Below are 17,287 nucleotides of genomic sequence, written 5' to 3'. Positions count from 1 at the left end.
AATTATCAATGCAGTTAAGCCACATATTACAGGCAACGATATAATATACAGCAGAATATTTGCAAAAAGTGAAGCTCTGAAATATATACTTGGAACTCATAAACCCAAAAGTTATATTTTTTACAGATTGCAAAAGTCTCGTAAAGAGATAAAAAATATATTAGTGCGTCCAAGAACTTAAATTATCTAGAGGTCATCTAATTAAGTAAAAAAAAAGTCAAAGAATATATAAAAAAAAGCGTATAGAGCCTTAGAAGTTGGCAGAAAATTTTTTTTAAAACTTAGTAAAGACGTAGCAATAAAAAATAATAATTAAGGAGAGCTAAGTGTTTACAGAGGCTCAACTCCTGAAAAATCACTATCAGAATCTGAATTATCATTACTGAAATTACTTAAACTGTCTTCCTGAAGATTAATTATTGTTTGATTAAAAACTAAATTTAAAACAGGTTCCATTTCCCTAAAAAACTGTTCGAAACGTTTAGCCTGTACACATCGTTTTTCCACTTGAAAATGTTAAAAAAATTCATCGCAGAAACGATCCACGGAACTAAACTTAAAGTCAACATTTTTCTCAGCCACGTATTTCTTAAAAGATGCCCACACTAATTCTATGGTATTGAGATCTGGATGATACGGAGGCAGCCGTAATACCAAATGACTACTATTACCCAGTTTTCTGTCAATTTTATACACATTTAATCTAGATTTATGGCTTTGTACAATGCTGTAAAGATTGACTTTTAACATACCTTCTGAAAAAGGTCGATTCCGTGGTCTTAGCCACCCTTCCATTACATTTATCGTTGAACTCATATTAGGACATTTTTTAGCTTGCACAGTTTGATAAGAAGCATTGTCAACAACTAGTACCCTATGTGAGGAAGATTGGGAATAAGCACTTTCTGAAGCTATTTTTTATAATTTTCGAAATTCATTTAACTATGATAGCCACCTGATTTTGGGTTTGATTTAAATTTCAAACAAGCATTCTTTACAAAACCGTTTTCTCCAACCGCATTTACTATTATTAGTATGTGCCTTTTGAAATCGGAGCACGTAATCCCTCATTGGACTTGTCCCTCCAACTTTTCAAGTGATTATGAGAAGAATGAATGTAGGTTTTGTCTATGTATATGATAGGTCAATTCTCTTCTCGGTATTTTTTAATATCCCGAAAAAAGTTTCTTCTCAATTGTTGGTTTTCTGGTTTATCCATTAAAAGTTTTCTATTATTTTTTGTTTTTCTTCAACGAAACCCTATCCCGCTTATTGCTTTTCTTAAGGATTCATGCGATGCATTGTAGTTGTATTCAGTGACAAATTTCTTATGTATTCGTCTCAAAGTTTTAACGTTTTTTTTTCGGTAGTACAAAAAATAATAAATGATGATGTCGTTCCTTCTTCGATGCATTTCAATTCCCTCGAAATTGCTTGTGTGGTGATTAACCTTACACCTGTTGCCTCTACAACACTTTTTGCACTTGTTTTAAATCTATTATAGGTACGTTGTCTCTTGCTTCTTGTTACATAATAATAGTCTCCCGTTTTATACCGCTGTCGCGGCTTTGGGAGTATAGCAGGGTAGTCTGCTATATCTAGGGCCTACGGTATACAAGGAAGGTAACATGGCCAGTGCTACGCTTCAACCGTCTATTATTACCCCTGGTTTTACCCAAGGTACTCATTTTTATTCAGGCTGAGTCGACCTGGGGCCTATAGACATTTTTAAAATGTCTAGATGTTCTTGCCGGCGGTGGGATTCGAACCCCGGACCACCGGCTTGCGAGGCAAGCATCCTACCGCTTGCGCTACGCAGGCCCTTTCTTGTTACATAAAATGCATAACTTCTTCTTCTTCTAATGGCGCTACAACCCTTTGTGAGTCTTGGCCTGCTTAACGATGTTCTTCCATTCTGCCCTGTCGGATACTTTCCTTCGCCACTGCCTGATGTTCATGGTTTTAAGATCCCTCTCTACGTCGTCTATCCATCTTTTACGGGGCCTTCCTCTTGTTCTGTTTCCTTGGGGCTTCCATCTCTGGACTACTTTTACAGCTCGATTATCTGGCATTCTTTCTAGGTGACCAAGCCAGTTTAGTCTTTGTGACTTTACAAATCTGACAATATCTGCGCTCTGCATTAGTTCATCCAGCTTGTGGTTCATTTTAATTCTCCACGAACCATCGCTGCATTGGGTTGGTTTAAATATCTTTCTTAGTATTTTGCGCTCAAATATTCTCAGTTGATTTTCATCAGTGGTTGAGAGGGTCCACATTTCACATCCATATGTGACCACTGGTCTAATTACTGTTTTGTAGATTCTAAGCTTAGACTCACGATTCAGTAAATTACTTTTTATTAAGTCTTTGTATGCATAAATGCACTTATTACCGCTAAGAATCCGTGCTTGTATTTCTTGACTGATGTTTTTGTTGTCATTTATTATTGAGCCTAGGTAGGAAAAAGTAGAGGTATATTTGTAGGTATGGTTGTCTACCTTCAGATTCTCATGTTCATTTGATTTTGTGCACTCCATATATTTTGTTTTGCTTTCATTTATCTATAGACCAAACGTAGCAGCTTCTCGTTTCAGTTCTAAACTTTTTCGCTTAAAACCCTTTTGTTGAGGCTTATTATGGCAACATCATCCGCATATGCGCATATTTGCATTGATCTTGTATTAATAATAAATAATTTAAATGAATTTTAAACTTGTTTGTACTTATACGTTTTCAACATCCTCGAATTTTAATTGGACTAATGAGACTATTGGACCTATGAGTGCCTAATAACTGAGTCAATTGTATATGACATTCGCCTCTCCGCGGCTCATATCGTGTTTCTCATAATCTACTACTATACATAAAATGTGGAATTAATTAAGTACTGTTTTATAGTATGTATATACTTGTGATTTATATAGTTGTATTACTGTTTACCATATACTATTTTTTCTCAATATTATCGTTTCTCTTTCAGATGCTGAATATAGATCTACTACAGATCGACTCTCCAGTATATTATTCTCATCCTTACCTCCATTTGATCTCAGTAGCATTCAAGGAGTGAGTACAGAATGTCGTAGACAGAGTGAGAAATATATTCTGGACTTACAAGAATTTCAGGAATATGCACTAAAAAGTGAGTAAAATAATTTTAATGTAAATATCATTATTTAAAATCGGTAAGATAGTTTCGAAACAAATTCAGATTTCTGCTTTAATCTGAACCTTCTATAAATGCAAGGTATAACAGACGTTGATAAAGATGTTAATAGAGACATGGGGAATCTAAAATTTGCATTCCACGACATGTCTATCAACTAAGCAGAAATCCATAACGAATTTGTTTCTTGTACTCATACAGAGTAGATCCGAATAAAATGAAAAAGACAGCAAAGATTCGATTTCATTTCTATCAGATCTCGCTATTGCGTCCATAACGAAGCCATTTTATTGTTGCTTCCTAAAAGACAGAGAAGATTATTTTTCACGTTAAGAACGGCTATGAATAACTTTTCTGATGAGACTTATTAAGTCGAAATACGTATTAACAGATACATAGACGCTTTGAACGTGAAATCGAATCTTTGCTGTCTTTTTCATTTTATTCGGATCTACTCTGTATCAGTACAAGAAACAAATTCGTTATGGATTTCTGCTTAGTTGATAGACATGTCGTGGAATGCAAATTTTAGATTCCCCATGTCTCTATTAACATCTTTATCAACGTCTGTTATACCTTGCATTTATAGAAGGTTCAGATTAAAGCAGAAATCTGAATTTGTTTCGAAACTATCATACCGATTTTTCTATCAAATGTCGCTATTGCGTCCATAACGAAGCCATTTTATTGTTGCTTCCTAAAGACAGAGATTATTTTTCACGTTAAGAACGGCTATGAATAACTGTTCTGATGAGACTTATTAAGTCGAAATACGTATCAACAGATACATAGACGCTTTGAACGTGAAATCGAATCTTTGCTGTCTTTTTCATCATATCATTATTTAACTATTTTCTTTCTAATTTTGATACGTATTAGAGAAACTTAAATTCCAATAAAGTGTTTTTACTGTATATTTAACAATAAACCATAAAATAAAAAAAAAAGTTCCAAAATATTGATTCATTTAACAACAGATAAAGGGAGTACGAAATTTACCAAATCGAAATAATAAAATAATTCTAAAATATGGATATTAAAATAGCGTATTTCCTACACAAGCTCGAATAATAGCAGTTATCCTTTGCTTACAAGGCTGTTGCCGAGAGGGGGCATTTGGGCCTGTAGGACCCATCGCCGGCTCTGCGGACTTCTTCCTGTCCTCGGAATTAGACCGGGTGTTGTCCATCTTTGCTTGCCACTGATGAAATGGTTTAATACTGCTACTGGTATAAAATAACGGTTACCGTGACAAGTATCTGTTATAGGTAACAGTTCCAAGGAGCAGTTACAAAATAACAGATCAAAAACAGAAAACAGAACAGGTAAAATGGTCCAAGTATTCCTTGACTTACAGAAGGAATAACTTAGTAAACAAGAAAAATAAAATGGTATAAAAGTACAATGCAAAGAAAATGTTTCTAAGTGTTTCTTGACTTACGGAAGAAACAACTTAGGACAGAAATATAGATAAATGAAATATGTAAATGTGAGAGTAAAATATGGAAATATTTCTAAGTGTTTCTTGACTTACGGAAGAAACGACTTAGAGTGGAAAAATAAAATACTCAATATATAAAACGAGAAATGAAAAAATTAAACAGATTATAGAAATATGTCTAAGTGTTTCTTGACTTACGGAAGAAACAACTTAGAACAAAAAAATAAACAAGAGAATCAAATATAGTAAAATAAATGCACAAATATTTATAAGTCTTTCTTGACTTACGGAAGAAACGACTTATAATATAAAATAAGAAAAATCAAATACAGAAAAGCATCAAATCAAAAGCAAATCAAATACATTGCTAAGTGTTTCTTGACTTACGGAAGAAACAGCTTAGCAAAATATGGAAAAATGAAATAGACAAATATATAAGTATTTTCTTAAAGAAAATATCTTAGATAAAATATCAGAAATAATAATGCGATATGAAAATATTTCTAAGGGTTCTTTTGACTTACCGGAAAAGAACGACTTAGACACACAATAAAATAACAAGCAGATATCAGAGAAATACTTCTAAGAGCTCTTTGACTTACCGAAAAGAACTACTTAGATACAAAGTACAAAATCAAATATATAAAATAGAAAAAGCAAGATAAATATTTCTAAGTGTTCCTTACTTACGGAAGAACAACTTAGACACAAAATACAAGAAAAATAAACAATCAAAATAATCAAATAAAATATCAAACAATCAGTACATGAACAAATATAGATTAATGTAATATTCTAACCTGAAAAGGTCTGAATATACAATAATGCTAAAATAAAAAAAAGGTATATAGGAAATCAGAAAATAAAACAATAACTTAGTAGGAACAATAATAGCACCGACTAGGTCTACAGTAGAAGAGGCAAGCTCGACTGATTGATGAGAGAAAATCTACCTGCTTTTATGTAAAACAAATCCTTTGTTTTACGTAGCAAAAGTGGAATTTCCCTGCATCGAATCAATTAGAAATTTGGATTTGGCCAAACTCGGAATTCCCAAGTATTTTGACCAATATCCAAATTCCTTGATGCGTGCGGCACGACAAGGCAGCAATCTCGTTTTGCGGTGTTTGTTCCCACTCGTTTACCACCGCGCCTGTTCTAATGCTACCATGTTTTGAAACGCCATAACGCTGCCTAGCTAGTCTTCCCAAGTATTTTCACAAATTCCTTATGAGATTAAGTTTTAGACTTCTAGAAGATCAGTTTAGCACCAGAATATCACCATCTGTAAAGTATTGCATTTTTATCCTATTTATGTGCGGCCGAGCATTATTCTACATTAGGAGAAAATTTTCACCCACAAAATGCATGTAAGGTATCACATGTTTCTTTTCTCTTTAATCAATTTTTTTGTGCTCAGATAACAATTCATGCTTTCCTTCTATATTGTCCATATTGTCTGTTCGGAAGTAGCACTCCATCCCGCCTTTTGTATGGAAGTAGTGAGATATTGTACAGTGTGTTCAGTTTGTGTTTCTGTTTTGAGTGGCAAGTTCTGTAAGTGCACTTTGAAATATGTTCCAGTTTGTTTGGGTATTGGTTAGGACTGGAGGCTTACTTCTGAGTATGACTTTGGAGTCTAGGTCAATTAAAATGGGAGAATGGGCTGGCGAAAGGTTCCAACATAATTTTATTGCACAGTAGTTAAGAGATATACCTTTAGTCACACAGAAATCTTAGAGATCTGGCTTTTTATTTGGATCTGTAGGCCAATAAGTTGCTTCTCCTGTAGATATACATTGTAGGTTGTTTCCCATTATTGATTTCAGGAGTTATCTACCCCTTGTTGTAATTACCCCACTTGATGTTTGCAGTTAAAGTCTCGTTCTGCTACACATATCTGCACATATCGACGGTGTCACGACAGAAAGGCATAAGCGCCATTGACAGTTTTTTTCAGGAGACACAAAAAACGTTTAATATCGCTTAATATTTTTTTTTTTACATTTTTTTTGGAATTTTATTATTATCGAACTGATGCATTTTGACTTACCATATGTTAGTTATAAAACAATTATTATAAACACGAGATATTTAACATTTTGTGCTTACGCCTTTAATGTTAGGTTCTGTGGTGTTTAAGCCTTTTTGAAAGGCGGTTACCATATTTGGAAAAAAGTATTTTGATCAAAAAATGTCGCTTAGGAACTTGTACGCCTTTTAATTTTACGGAATTATAACAAAAATGGAGAACAAATCTTTTCATTTTAAAGCATAACAATTAAGTAAAAATAATACAAATTAAACAATACACAATAATATATTTATGAGTTTCTTAGAGTTATGTTGGTGTAAAAAAAAACAAAAATAAAGTTAATATAATTACCACGTTATATTAAGTAAAAAACAACAAAAACTATTAAAACGTACCATTTTTTCTACATTGATAACTAAGTAAGTTGTATTATAAAATTAATAGAAATAAAATACAAATCAAAATTTGATAACAGAAAATAACATTTATCAATAACAAAGCAAACTAATAGAAACGAAGGACCGATATAACAGAAAATTGAACCAGTTGATGAGCTAGAACTAATACTGTCAATTTCAGTCTCATTTTTAAAAAATACTGTCAAGGATGATGAATCTGATTCGGAGTTTAAAGAATCATTTTGTTGTATAAAATCATTACAACCTATCTTATCATCAACTAATGAACTAAATACTATTGCGGCATTATTACTACTATCATCAGTATCATTACTATCTGAGTAAGGTACAAGCTTTTTATCACAGGTTAATAAATCAGTCTCTTCTTCGACAGTTTCATCAATATTCGAAAATAAGCGGCTGTCAATATTCAAATTTGGACTTAGAGGAAAACTGAACTCCACAATGGCAACATCATCTAGAACAGAACTAGGCATTTGGAGTTCTTGTTCATGGTCTTATAGTACAGGCTCTAAAAGAACATCATGATTTATAGCTTCATTGAGGACCTCATTTTCAGTGGAAAATGATCCATGGTTTTTATTATTTCCGCTGGATTCCTGCACATTGCTTTCCTGATCTTCCCAAATGGATTGCAATGCAAGATTCATTATTTTGTGCCCCCGAAAAACCATTCTAAAAACCATTAAAAAAAGAAGTAAGCGCCATTCAAATGTTAGTTTTTTAAAATAATATTACTATCAAAATATAACTTTAAAATTAAAAAAAAAGAAAACTATATAACAAAGTCAATATATATTTTATTTAGGTTCAAACCTTATTTAAGTCGGTTAAGTAGTAACTTTTCTATGGCAAATCTAAGTCATAGTGTATTTTAAATGGCCAAATGGCGGTTAGATAAACGAAAAATTTTTTTCTGAAAAGGCCTAACCGACAGTCGGTAAAATTGTACATTCTTATGGTATATTATGATTTCCCAAGATGAATAATCTAACTAAACGCTTAACAAAACATTAAATATTAATAATATTTCAAATTATTATTTACCTTATTGATATAACCACGTTTTCAGACCCAAGACGTAAGCACCACCTTCTACTACGGATCTTGTCGCTTACTGATTTCGGTGTCTCATCTTTTAAGGAACTCGTTTGGCGGTTAGAAAATTCAAAGCTTGTTTTAGTCGAGTTGGAATTTTTTACAGCTGCGTCATTTTAATAGTCGATACGACGTAAAATGTATTTTATTTTAATACCAAAACATAAATTTATAAATTTTGGCGCTTATGCCTTTTTGTCGTGACGCCATCGATATAATCAAGCGATTAGGCTCCTTTTAGGAGCCCCAATTTATTCTTCAATTTATGACATAACTTCTATATCTTGAATAACCATGAGGCACTACATATCTTAGTTAACAAGTCCCCACCTAGGGACTCCATAAATGTAGACCTGGTGCAGACTTGATCAAAATAATGAAAGGGGTATCATAAATAAATAAAAAATTATGCAATAAGCAACTTTGTTCTCGTACGATAAAAGATTTATAGACATATTCCATAAAAAATTCCTACACTTTTTCTGTTAATCTCGTGTATATTCTTGCTTTATGAAGATTCTTTTTTAGTGTACGACTCAACAGCAAAACTACCGTCCGGAATTCTAAACGGTAACATAAACCAACTAGGCGACTTTGATATGTGTTTGAACGCAAACTCAATACAAAGAAATATCCAAGGAAAATATTGTTTAGCTGCAATGGAAGTTCAAACACCTCGGAGTCCATATTTAGCGGGACTCTATCAGCTAATACACGCTCATCACCATTTCAGAAGCAAATTAGAAGATGTAAGTCCTTTTATATGTATTACAAATTAATTATTAAATTATAAATATTTAAAATCAGTCTAATAACCTGCTAAAAATTCAAGAAAATTTTGATTTTTTGCATGATCTCTTTATTATTCTTTGTGCACCTTTATATAATTGATAAACTCTCTTAGATGTGTCTTTGTGGACTATTTCTGCCCATACGTTTACTTTTTATTGGTGCTGAGTGTATGCCTCAGTCGTCCAATGAGTATTGATACCGAGTTGTATGAAACTTAGTTTCCACAAAAATAACTATGCCTCAGTCGTCCAATGAGGATTGATACCGAGTTGTATGAAACTTAGTTTCCACAAAAATAACTACAAAACCAAAAACATTTTAAGAAGGGCAATCCTAGCCCTTATTACAGAAGCGATCGATGATACCAGACGAGACATCGACAAAATGAATTCAAAGTCATTACAGTTGCACCTTAAGCTCAGTAATACAATTCATCCAACACTGTGGAATTTTTTTGATAAACTTACAAACTTCCAAGCAGAAACAGACTCTGACCTTACTAAGAAAAAACAAATCAAAAGATTTCAAAATTTGTTGCTACAACAGTGGCCGAAGAAGAAAGAAAACCACAAACAGAAACAAACAAGTTAGTTTATAACTTTTTGGAAGCCACGCATAGTGTTCTCTCAAAAGGTTTCAATTTTGCTGTTGCACCTGCAAGAATTCCCGTAAAAAATATCATTACCTAGGTTAACCCTTAACCCGAAACATTGGTTTACGTCGTAGTAACAGTAGTTTTTAAAACGTGTAGGTCTAGTAAGCCAGGTGTTTCGAATTGCAGTGTTTTTATGATAGGTCTAGGAGGCCACTTGTTACGGATTGTGTACTGATAAACAATAAGGTATTTCATATTTTTTTTATAAAAAACATAATTACTCTAAAAATTTTTAATTTTGTAGTAATAATGGATAGAGCAGGACCTAGCGGAACTGACCGTAATAAAAAAGTAAATCTGGCTGACCCAGATTTTGAAAAGAATATACAAAGATTACTACTTGCCGACGATCGAGATTTATATTTATCAGATCAAGGGCGTGACGAGGACATGAGAGATGTTATAGATGATTCGGATGAATAAATTCGGAAAAAATGGTTTTCAGTGGCAGGGAACGGAGCCTCCGAGAAATACAAGGACACGAACACATAACATTGTCAGAGAATTACGAGGCCTAACAGCGGTAAGCAGGACTCTGGGAAATAGCCCTTCTAAATCAGATATTTGGAAGTTGATAATTACTGATGAAATGTTGGAACAAATTGTAACATGGACAAACTAAAAAATTATTATAATGAGAGAAAAGTTATCTGATTCGACTAATACATCAAACTACAGAAGCACAAATATAGTTGAGTGGAAAGCTTTGCTTGGGCTTTTTATGCTATCTTCAATTATAACATATTCTCGTGAAGATATGCTTCAACTGTTTTCTAAAGATGTTTTGAGTCGGCCAATATTCAGAATGACGATGTCTTTGAAAAGATTTGAAATACTTTTGTCGTGTCTTAGATTTGACAATAGCATGGATCGCGAAGAGCGGAAGAAAACTAATAAAACAGCGGCTATTTTAAATATCTCTAAAATAATTTTGTGACTAATTGCCAGAGGCTATACACGTTGTCAGATTGTGTAACTGTGGATGAGATGCTACTTTCATTTAGAGGTCACTGTGGTTTTCGAATTTACATGCTCAGTAAACCTGCGAAATACGGCATAAAAGTAATGTGCATGACAGATACTAAGAGCTCGTATTTCTATTATGGATATATATATAATCAGGGAAAGATTCGGATGGTGTTGGACTTTCAGAAGAAGAACTGAAGCTTTCCAAGCCTGCTCAATGTGTCATTCGACTATCCAAACCAATAGAGGGCTCTAACCGAAATATTACTACTGACAACTATTTTTCTTCAATAGAGTTAGTCACAGAGTTGCAAATACGCCACCTCACGTATGTGAGTACAGTAAAAAAAATAAGCGAGAAGTTCCTTTGGAATTCCAGGCTAATAAAAGTAGGGAAATTGGTACAACACTCTATGGTTTCTCCAATGACATAACCTTGATATCATATGTACCGAAAAAAAATAGAGCTGTTCTTTTATTATCCTCTATGCATCACAGCAAAGACAATGAATTAGGAAAAAAAGAAATAATTCAAAACTATAACAGTACAAAATCGGGAGTTGATATTTTAGACATTAAGTGTGCCAATTATAGTGCAAACCGCCGGAAAAGGCGTTGGCCCTTAGCCGTATTTTATACACTTTTAAATATAAGTTCTTAACTTTATCTTTGTTACAAAGATAATAAATTACTTCCACGTTTTAAATTTGTAAAAGATTTGGCCTTTAAACTAATTCAGCCTCATCTAAGGCAAATACTTGAAACAAATCTTCCCCGAGACCTCAGAAAGCAGACAGAGATTTTTTGGGAATAAATCCCGAAGTGCCTGTCGAGAATATCGGCGACAATGTTCCAGATGATAAGCGTCGAAAAAGAAAATTGTCTAGCATTTGTCCATCATCAAAAATGAGGAAGAGACAAATTATAAATGTGTGCGTTGCTCAAATGCTATTTGTTTGGAGTGTAGTAGAAAGGTTTGCGTTACCTGTCTTCAAAATTAGTAGGTAGCTGTAGTATATTTTTTGTTTTATCTAGAAATATATATATATATATATATATATATATATATATATATATATATATATATATATATATATATATATATATATATATATATATATATATGTTTGATTACTTAATTACGCCTAATAATGTTGTTTTCTATATTACACATTTTATTTTATGTACGTATTATGTATGAATAAGTTTTTTTGCTCGTTTATACCTAATAAACCCTTTAATATTTTGCTTTTCTCTTTAAATGCTACATTTGTTTTTGATTTATTTCAATTTTTACCTATACTGGTCCAATAGGCCATATGTTTCGCATTAGCAATAAAAGTACTATGTTTCGGGTTGAGAGTTAAGACTATTATTACTAATCTCCCAGCAGAAACGACCGAGATCATACGCCAAGATGTATTAAAAATATTCAGAATAGCCAAACCACCAAAAAGAAATTTAACTCACGAAGAAAAAGACGCCTTACATAATTTGAAGAACAACAAAGAAATCATTGTGCTCCCAGCTGACAAAGGTAATGCCACGGTGGTAATGAATATTTGAGACTTCTTCTTCTTCTTAAAGTGCCTATCCGTTCCGGACGTTGGAGATCATCACGGCTATCTTCACTTTGCTTATTGCAGCACGGAACAGTACAGTGGTAGTCGTGTTATACCACTTGCGCAAATTTTGAAGCCAGGAAATGCGTCTTCTTCCCGGTCCTCTCTTACCATTTACTTTCCCTTGGAGAATCAGCTGGAGAAGGCCGTAACGTTCTTGATTTCTCATTACATGACCTAGATATTCCAACTTTTTAGTTTTGACGGTCATGAGAATTTCACATTCTTTCCCCATTCTACGCAGGACCTCCACATTAGTAACTCTGTCAATCCAGGATATACGTAAGATGCGCCTATAACACCACATTTCGAAAGCTTCGAGCCGATTCATAGATGCAACAGTCAGTGTCCATGCTTCCATTCCGTAGAGCAGAACTGTGAATATGTAGCAGTTCAATAGACGGCATTTTGTTTTTAATGATATGTCTCGACTGTTGAAAATAGTTCTCATTCTAACGAATGCTGCTTTTGCTTTTATTATTCGCTGTTTAATTTCTGTTGAGTGGTCCCATTGGCTATTTAAATTGGTGCCTAGATATGTATATTGCTCGACTCTTTCGATATTCTGTTGGTTGATTGTAAGTTGAGCGTTTAGTATTGGTTTTTTACTAATTGTCATAAATTTGGTTTTCTTTATGTTAAGAGCTAGTCCGTATCTGTTGCTGACTTCTGTTATGCGATTTGTTAATATCTGTAAGTCATTCAGATTATCGGCAAAAACTACGAGACTACGCAGCAAAAATAAGCGACATCCTAAATGATACGACATATAAAAGAATCTCGTCGGACCCCACAACATATCTAGAGAAAGTAACAAAAGCCAAGATCAAAGCCTCAGATATTAAGAAAAAACATCACTTACATCTCAGTCCTAGAGAGAAGTCGTCAAGATGTCCAAAACTTTACGGCCTACCCAAGGTACATAAGACAGAGTTACCATTGCGACCAATAGTTAGTTCTATCGGATCTCTCTACAACCACTGGCAAAATTTCTGGCTGAACAGCTACAACCATATGCAGAAGAAGCGGATTCTTACGTCACGAATGCAAGAAACTTCATCAAACGTATACTCTTGAGCCGGGACATTTGTTAGTTAGCTTAGATGTGGTTTCACTTTTTACGAAAGTTCCTATAGATAAATCATTAGAAATTATAAGCAGAAAGTATCCAATTCTACAGAATACTGTAAATCTAACAAGGCACTGCTTAAATAACACATATTTCATCTATAAGGAGCAAAGATATAAACAAGTTGAAGGAGACAAGTGTACAATACGTGTTTTTCTGACAATGGTACTTTTATGTTAAATGTTGAAGTAAATAGACATAATTGTAGTTATTGTAGTAACAGTAATCCTCATTTATTCATGGAGTTACGCATACAAACATCTCAGATATTAAATTTATGAGTTAGCAATTTGGGGAATCACGCTATTGGACCATTATTTTTTAAAAGAAATCTTAATGGAACAACTTATTTAAATTTGTTAAAAGACGTTATTGATCCGCTCATCACTGACACATTGGAATCTGATAATAATCTTGTAGAGAATAAATTGACTTTCCAACAGAACGAGGCACCCCCACATTATGATATACGATTAAGACAATTTTTGAATCAACGTTTTCCAGGGCGTTGGATTGGCCGAAGTGGTCCAATAGAGTGGCCGGCCAGATCACGCGATATTTGGATTTTTTTTTGTGGGGATACCTAAGATCAAAAATATACGTTACTCCGCCTGCAGATCTTGCAGAGTTCCGACAAAGAATTGCGACAGAATGCCGATTATTAACACCAATGTTATTTGCAAATGTACGAAGAGGATTTGAAATTATACCGTATTATTGTATGGAGGTCACAGGAGGACATTTCGAATATTTTTTAATTGGTTAATTTGAAGAAATTTTATGTTTACTGTTATTACTTTGTTCAACCAATAAATTAGTTATTAACCAAAACAAAATTATTTTTAAAGTTACCTCGAAAATTAAAAAAAAAATAGAGTGCCCTGTAGATAAAAAAAAATACCTTTCAAATGATGTGCCACTCAATAACACTTGCTATTTAAAAAAACTAGGAGTTGATGCGGAGCAGTAGGGGTTTACACTTAAGGGGATGAATGAAAAAATAAAAAAAATACCTTTCAAATGATTTGCCACTCGATCACACTTGCTATTTAAAAAAACTGGGGGTTGATGCGGAGCGGTAGGGGTTTACACTTAAGGGGATGAATTTTGCATGAAAATTCGTCTTCCTTCCAATACAAATTGACGTGTTTTTTAAAATTTTGAAGAAACTCTTGGTTTCTGAGTTTCTGGAGGGGGTGAAATTTTCGTTTTAACACACTGTATATTAGGGTGGAACGAAAATAAAAAAAGTTAAATATCGTTGTGTCATAGTTGAAAAAATATAATTCTTACAATCAAAACCAAGTATACGAAAAATAAAACAGGTGACTTTATATTCTGAGGTTCCTCAAAGGGACGACATATTTGATAATATATGAAGTTTCAGCCTCTTAGCTAATTTTTATTTTTTTTTAGTTTTGTAAGACATTCATGACACATATTTTATTATGCTGCTTAAGGTTCTAGGAAATAACCAAGCAATTCTCAAATTGAAATTTTAACATTTAATGGATGCTCAAATGACCTGAAAAATAGCAAACTGGAACAAAAAGACGGTATTTAGTTAAATAACATTTTTATTAACTCAGAATAATGAAAAACACAATAATAACTCCAAAATGAACCAGTAGGTAACTAAACTGATTAAGATTACTCATTTCTATTTTTAAAGTAGTCAATTTTTTTTTTAAAACATCTGAATCCTGTTTTTAATAAACCCATCGCGATTACTCTGACCACACATTGCAGCTGACGCTGCAGTTACTAAGCGAACGTGACGTTCTATTGTTTGAGTATTACAAGGTAATAATGGAAAATCAGAAGTATGTATACTAGATACTAAATCGATATTCATATCCATCTTCATTGTCATTGGTGGTTCAGTAAGTAGCACTTACTTTATACCAAGATATAATCTCCGAATAATGGTCGGCATCAAAACGTAGCTAAGGGATATTAAACTTCCGTTACGTTTGTCTACCTTTACTCCTCGCCTTTAGAATACGTCGTATGCCAAGTTCTTTGTATTTCAGATCTTCATCCGTAAGCATTGACAACAATATATTCTCCGGATGAGCGAAAAATGCATTACGTTGGATATCGAGTTATATAATTTTTTAGATCATTTTAGGTAGTGTGCTACATGATTTGATTAACTGAAATAAGTGTCTTGATCCGTCAACACACGATGGTCGAAGTTTCACTCTGAACCAAGGAGGCATAGACTTTTGATACATAAGTTGTCAACAGACAAAGACTTTCATCTGGAATTTCAGTTGCTACGTAAAGCCTCATAATTCGGTTAGCTGTTGTAAGCCATCTAGCATGTGACAGTTTCTCTGGATTTCTTGGGGCGAAGAAAGCAGATACATTTCCAGTTTCAACTGATTGCACTATATCCAACAAATACTGCTGATCAGTACTTAGATCAGACCCGTTGCGATCCAGCTGTGGTAGATCTGATTCTATTCTTTTATACTTTTTTACTGGAAGATTTTTGCAGGATTCCAGTTTTTTCCAAATTGAACCTTTGTGTCCGCAAGGACTTGAAGTTTCGCCATCAACTTCTTTAAACAGATGTCGCAGGGGAAGCTCATTTAAGTGAAATAAGTAAATAAGCCACTGCAGAGGACGATTAAGTTCTTTCTGTAACAAACGAATTACCCCGTTTTTTGCTCCGATATTTACTACCGTTCCATCTGATCCAACAGCAATTAAGCCATTTAAATTAAAATTTTGGCGTAAAAAAAAGTATAATTGATGCTTTCATATTTAATGCTGAACCACCTTCTGGAACGACGTCCTCCTATATATTGAGAACCTGTCAATTTTCATTCTATCTACTGTCATTGTGGCATTTCCTTTTGATATAATACCAGTGTCTTCCAAAACAGCGTTAACTATTATAGCTGTTGCACGATCTGAGACTCCAGTTCTATCACTTGCAAGTGCCACAGATGGTAACTTTACTCTCATTTGTCTAAAAAAGAAAAGTTTTCGTGTTGTTAGATAGGTAGATGCTTCAGGAAAATTATAAGCTAAACTTACCCGAGACATCATCTGGACCTGGATCTAATCTTTTACCAGGAATATCGTTTTCCTGTTCTCGACTAAGGGCAGATGCTACCGATTCCAATTTTAGATTTTTCTTGATATGGTCGTCGTGTTTGATTTTGGTTCACCTAAACAATAAAATCAATATCAATGTTTGATCAATCAAATGGTTTGGTAAAATCGATGATAAACTTACGTAGAAAAACAAAACTGCTATCAAATTCAACGTCGTCCTCTTCATTGTCTTCACCACTTGAACTGAATTCTAAAAAGTTTTCCTGCACATCTAAATAACTACAGCCAGGTTTTGAGTCTTCTTTCTTAAAGGAACAAGTTTTTCTGGTCTGATTTTTTGCAATCTTTGTACTAACTTTTATGTCTACTGCTCCAATAGCCATTTCTCTCTTAGTTCTTTGGTCAGCAAGAAAGGCATGTTCTCTTTGGGGTACTTTTTTTATTTTTCACACTTACATGTTTGAAACTCACACTTGCAAGCAGCTATATCAAATAACTTAGAGGCTTCTTCTTTAAATGACTCTAATTTAAGTTTAATTATCTGAGTATTCTTCCTGCTCTTTATATTCCTTTAATTTTTTTCACCGTCTGTTTTAGAATCTCAGTAACAGAAGGATCCTTTCCGGCATATTGCTCCTTTAAATCATTTTGTACAAACAAATAATGACACATAACATCGTTAAACGTTGGCAACACTCAATCATTCAATAATTTAAGATGTCCAAAAACAATACACTCGCCTTTACTTCTAGTTGCCATTATTGTTTTCCCACCTACGAACGTTAATATTTCACACACAACTAAGCCTGGCAGTCGTAATAGTAAGCGTAAAACACATCTCTCTCTCTCCAATGGCGCTACAGCCCAAATCGGGCCTTGGCCTACTTCAAACTAT

The 17,287-nt window shown here is 33.6% G+C and overlaps 1 protein-coding gene across 1 annotated transcript in view; it reads left to right on the top strand.

Annotated features, from left to right (window-relative positions):
- The window catches only part of LOC140449786 (nose resistant to fluoxetine protein 6-like), a 226,032-nt gene that overhangs the window by 171,785 nt on the left and 36,960 nt on the right, over window positions 1-17,287 (top strand). Inside the window, exons 2-3 of the mRNA XM_072543132.1 lie at window positions 2,981-3,142; window positions 8,688-8,908. Of these exons, the coding sequence (XP_072399233.1) occupies window positions 2,981-3,142; window positions 8,688-8,908 (383 nt within the window). The remainder of the gene's footprint in view (window positions 1-2,980; window positions 3,143-8,687; window positions 8,909-17,287) is intronic.

Source organism: Diabrotica undecimpunctata, chromosome 9 (genome assembly GCF_040954645.1).
Source record: "Diabrotica undecimpunctata isolate CICGRU chromosome 9, icDiaUnde3, whole genome shotgun sequence".
Classification (NCBI taxonomy): domain Eukaryota; kingdom Metazoa; phylum Arthropoda; class Insecta; order Coleoptera; family Chrysomelidae; genus Diabrotica; species Diabrotica undecimpunctata.
This window is presented reverse-complemented; position numbering and strand designations above follow the sequence as displayed.